This window comes from Adelges cooleyi, unplaced genomic scaffold (assembly GCF_023614345.1).
Source record: "Adelges cooleyi isolate 19-005CV unplaced genomic scaffold, UGA_ACOO_1.1 ACOO_flye_CR_arks_rails_tigmint_CR_PRNA_23, whole genome shotgun sequence".
Taxonomy (NCBI): domain Eukaryota; kingdom Metazoa; phylum Arthropoda; class Insecta; order Hemiptera; family Adelgidae; genus Adelges; species Adelges cooleyi.
The window spans coordinates 13,848,215-13,853,881 of NW_026095893.1; the positions used below are offsets into that span (position 1 = coordinate 13,848,215).

General features: G+C 30.9%; 1 protein-coding gene across 1 annotated transcript; it reads left to right on the forward strand.

The window, feature by feature from the left end:
• Positions 1 to 1,225: 1,225 nt before the first annotated feature.
• LOC126835960 (dynein regulatory complex protein 8-like) lies at positions 1,226 to 5,396 on the forward strand. Its single transcript, XM_050568864.1, has 4 exons — positions 1,226 to 1,510; positions 3,829 to 3,952; positions 4,033 to 4,252; positions 5,283 to 5,396. The coding sequence occupies exons 1-4, from the start codon at positions 1,297 to 1,299 to the stop codon at positions 5,355 to 5,357; spliced, it is 633 nt and encodes a 210-aa protein (XP_050424821.1). The 5' UTR covers positions 1,226 to 1,296; the 3' UTR covers positions 5,358 to 5,396.
• Positions 5,397 to 5,667: the final 271 nt, after the last annotated feature.

Consider the following 5,667-nt stretch of genomic DNA (forward strand, 5'->3'; position numbering starts at 1 on the left):
ATATTAAAATGTTGTTAAATCAAAATTACATCAATGTAAAACAAATATTCTCATTTTAATTTTTAGCCTGAAACAATATCGTGTCATTTATTGTTTTAGCTTTTAATAATAGAAATTTGTGAATTTCTTATAGTAAGCATAATAATTGCCGATAAATTAATTTCTTAAGGCACAAAACAAATACTCGATTTAAAAATAAAATGTGTATTGAAAAAACAAACATAAATTATGCATTGTATTGGCTAAAAGATAAAAGGAGTACCGGAAAAAAGTCTTTGGCGTGTTTTGTGTATTCATTAAAAATAATTCGATTTCCAATTACCAGCTAAATAGATACTTCAAAAAAGATTCGAAATTAATGAAGTTATTTCTGTCAAATGGATTACGACTTTTAAAGCCGATGGAAACAGTTTTGATCCGTTATATTTTTGTGATTCTTATAATTATACTACTTGATAATTAAAACGCGTTGGAACATTTAACGAATTCTTCTATTATACTTGATAATTAAGAAAAATAATCATTGCAAGAGGATTACTTTTTCAAGTTAAAATTATTTTTTAGACCGGCACTCACTTTTTTCCTAAATACGTATTTATTACATTTTTTTTTTGGTAAAATAATGTAAAATTATAATAGAGGTACAACCAAAGCGTGGACTCCGGGCTGCCCCCCCCCCCTAGGACCGTATACATTCAAAAAAACATACTCACTACTACGGAAGTGGGCTGAATGTAAAGGTGCGGTTAGATTATGGAAACTTGACATTAGCTGTCAGGAATAGGACCCCAAAAAAAGTTTTATACATGTGCGTCTCGCCAGCAACGTTTAAACATTTTTCTTTTTCATTCTCGGCTTTAGTTTTATAAAACATAAGACGGATAAATATGAAAATAAAATTATTGTGTACATGAATCATTAACACAATTGTTATGAAATAGGATATATTTAATTTGAAATTTATATTGAGTCGTTCCATGAACGAATTTGTTATGTTTATACCCCCCCCCCCCTCATCGGCTTCCTTTGGAAAATCCTGGTTGCATTATTGGCTTAGAATTAAAAACTGAGCAACAAACAAGTATACCTAATATAATATGGGTTACCGGCGGTAGATATATGTATGAGTGTAAAGTAAGAACGTTTGATCGATAAACCATAATGCGTAAATAACGTCAGACGACGCGGCATCGTATGAAATACATTCAGCTTTGTCATACTCGAAGAACGGCTCGGTTGACATTTACTTAAATAGTTTATTGGAAACATTGTGGATACATACTTATTTTTTTTTTCATGTCGACGGCAAACTGCAGCAGTGACGGTGGGCATGAGATGTCTGGAACTTGTGTATCCACTGCAGTGCAAAAAAAGTGCAACAACGGTCAAGTGAAACCTTTGTCGACCTCCACAACCACCGCAACGATAGCTGATGCTTTTGATATCTTCGATCACAGCGGTAATCGTACAATAGACGTCCGTGAACTCGGCACCGTTCTACGTTATCTCGGTATGTTGACAATAAGACTTAGTTTTATAGTTTATAGACGTTTGAAAATTATTTAAAATTAACTACACCACATTAAGTTTAAGAAAAAAAATTTAAACATTTTTACTACAAGTACAATATGCCCTGCTTTGCACGTCGAAGCTAAACCGATACACAATCAACCAACAACACTTTCTAGACCATAAAAAATACATGAGTACATCCATATAGCAATCGTGATATACACATACCTATTGTGTTTATATATAGCTGAATTTAAGAGCACTCAACTCGTCACATTTTGTATGGGAGGTTTTTTTCGGAAACAATTCAATAGCTATGCACAATAAAGTAATAACCAAAAGTACTACACAAGACAAAAGCGGGTATTATGTCAATATCCTTTCTGGTGCAATGCATAGTCTATACAGGTATAGTGGAATGCGGGGTACTTGGTCTCAATTCCCCAAACACGACAGTCCTTTAACAATCAATGACAATAAGTGCCCACAACTATGCTGTCATATTTGTATACAGAATGATATAGCGATGCCGGTTAAGTGTGCTCATCGTTTATAAAGACGACACTCGAGACACTGCGATAGTTTAGCGGTATGAGTATTCGTTGTACGACAACAAGTATTCTAAATAAAAATCAAGTTTCAGTTCGCTTTCAAATTAATAGTTGCTACAAGCAAAAAGTAACCAATACAACAAAAACATATTAAATGCGTATATTGAATATTATGTAGTTTCTATTGCAATGGAAATTGTATTTTTTAAAAGCTTGACAAAAGTTCGGCAATGGAACGAACAGAAACGTGTCTTGATCAGATTAACAAATCAGAAACCAAAACCAATCAATTTTTTTTTTTTTACTGTATATAGGTAGCGTTTTATTGTATATTACACGTTAACATGTAATATAGGGTGTAAGAAAAATGTCATGCTCCTGGGTGCTTTAGTCTTTAGTTACACCACTGATACAAAAAAAAGTTATTCATTTTTGCCCATCAACATAATAGAGCCGCCGATTCTACACGTGTATTTTTAAATATACGTGTAGGTGAAGTTCGTGTAGTTCGAAATCACGTGTAGAAGTTCGTGTAGTTCGAATACACGTGTAGTACAAGTTTGTGTAGTTCGAATAAACGTGTAGAAGTTCGTGTAGTTCGAATACACGAGTAGAAGTTTGTGTAGTTCGTGTATTGTACACGTGTATTCGAACTACACGAACTTGTACTACACGTGTAGTTATAATTACACGAACTTCTACACGTGTATGTGAAGTACACGTGTTACACGTGTATTTACTTACTCGTGTAAGTATTGTTTTGTTTTTTAAGTAAATTTTTACTGGTTTTCTCAATTATCATCAAAAACATTACTTTTACGGAAAAAATATTACGATGCGCAGTGAGATATAATCAATTTATTATTCAACTCCCAGAAAAAAGCACAGAATCATATTTTCTGGAAATTTTGTCAACCATATTTTTTAATAGAACTATTTTTGTCGTAAAACTAATATTTTTGATGATAATTGAGAAAAACTGTAAAATCATACTTAAAAAACAACACTTCCGGTCTTCGTAAGGGGGGGGGGGGCGAAATTTTTTTTGGTCAATCAAGAGATCTTAAAGAAAATGTTCACCAAGTTTCAAAACTTTAAAAAAGATGTTTTTCCAGATAAAATCGTTCGTTGAATTGACTATTTTTGGATGTTAAGATTTTGTATACGTATGTTTTCACATTTCTTTTCCACGTTAGAAAATTTAAGAAAAAGGTACAGCAGTTTTTTTTTTAAAAGCGTTATGTACAAAACCCATTTTAAAATAAGTATCTTCGCAAATACAAACATGCTTCCCCGAATCTCCTTAAATTTTAAAGGACAACCATACTTCTCCCTGTTTAATCTGTTATGTACTCGGAAGCGATTGTAGTGTTTATTTTTATGGAACATTCATTTTATTATGAGCTTGTAGAAAACAATTTATTATAACTTCTTGAGGTAAACGTTTTACTATAATATAATTTTAAAGCAAACAAGTAAGGAGTGATAGTTAACATTATGGTAAACTGATTTTTGTTCACAAAGTAATGTTTTCAAAACTTTTTTAATATAGCATTACGTTATTTGTGACTAAACATAAAATATAATATAAAATTTCGTTAAAATATCACAATAAACTTACAATTAAACCATAAAATCCATATTACTTATTTCAAAATGAATCCGCTGAATATTATTAACTAACCGTTTTGCACTGTTCGTGTTTGCCTGATCCATTTTAAAATGTATTTTTTTTTTCCATAAAAAAACGTTCATCATTTTTCAGGTTATGTGCCATCGCAAGCTGATCTAAGGGAACTCGCTGTGAACGTTGAAGACCACGAAGCCACAGGAACAGTTCATCTAGCAGCGTTTTTACCTTACGTTGAAAACGCTATCACTGAATACATGTGACTACTATAATCTCTATCTTGGCCTAAAATTCGCTTTAAACGATTTGAACATTAGAATTAACTTAAACTCACCGCAGGTATCAACCGGCTTCCGCCTCAGAACTGTTGAATGCGTTTCGAGCCTTAGACCCAGAGAAAACCGGCACTATTAGCCGCGAGTGCATGGAAGCGGCTCTACGACACGATGGCGAACCATTTGAAGAAGAAGAAATCGAGGAGATGATGTCAGTGGCAACCGTCGAAACGGCCACCGGCAATACCGTGATTCCATACGAAGTCTACATAAATAAAATTTTGGTTAGCATACAATACAATAATTAACTTGAAAAAAATGTGAATATTTTTAGAAATATAAAAAAAGTGCATCCAATAATTAGAATATACATAATACATCATACATATAATATACTACATCATATTTTTCAACTTAAAGGGGTACACTTAAAATTTTAAGGCTTAAAGCATCCATATGACGCAGATAGTAGGTAGATATTAATTTTGTCATCATTTTTGATCATTTTTTCAATACAATACTAAAAGTAAAACACATATTTATGTGTTTTTTCGTGTACATCTAGAAAACAATCTGATTAAATTTAACAGATTTTTCTAGTATTTTATCTTCGGCGCACGACAGTTTATCTAAAAATGTTTTCATATTTATTTCACTATCGCTCATTTGTTTCTTTCTTCTAGACCAACTTTAACGTGACCTAAAAGATCTGCCCACGTTAATAAATATGATCTCGTCAATAAATATGAGCATTTTGGGGTTTCCTCTGAAATTTTTATACGAAATCATTTTTAATTTTATATTTATTATTTCATTCATATATTTATACATTTTTCTAAACATGTGTGTGTTGACTACCAAAATTTAACCACGTTAATAAGAAGTGCATAATATTATATTTCCAATGTACTTAAAGTATAACCACTAACAAAAAAACACGTTAAACAAATTCTCATAACTTTATTACATTTTTAATTTCATAAATCTAAAATTCAAAACGTTTTAACAGAGTTAATTAATAAATTAAAAGTCTTATATACCTATTTATAACATGCATATAAAACTTATTAAGTATTGTTTTATATAATTAAAAATAACCTCCAGACCAAAGTTTAGCAATCTATAAATTATTAATATAATTTATTAAATATATTTTTAATATAATATGCTAAAACATATTATTATGAACGTGATAAGTTTTGAACATATTATAGAAATACATAGTTTTAGTTTTCGGTAATGGAATGTACAAACTTAATGTAATTGCATTTTAAGGAAAACATAATTTATTGTTCATTATTTATATTATTGCAGGTGACAAAATGGGACACAGAACAGTATAGCAACGGTAATAACACAGCGTCCGTCGATACCGGAATGAAAAAATAAATCAAAGAAAGTACATAAAGAGAAATAATTTTTGATGAGAATTGTGTGTAATTAGGATTTTTGAAGAAATTAAAAAATGTTTCCACAATAGTATAATGCATTAATAAATCTCATTTATTAACAATAATTTCAAAAAAAAAAATCACAATACTATCACTATTGATTAATTTTATTTATTTTCTAAAACAATGTCTACTGTCGGTATATTAACTGATGACTTGTGATATGTGGATATTGATGTTTAGTAATATTGTGTGTGCGCACAGGTAGGTGGTTAGGACTGTGTGAACTTTGGGTCAACTTAAACCGG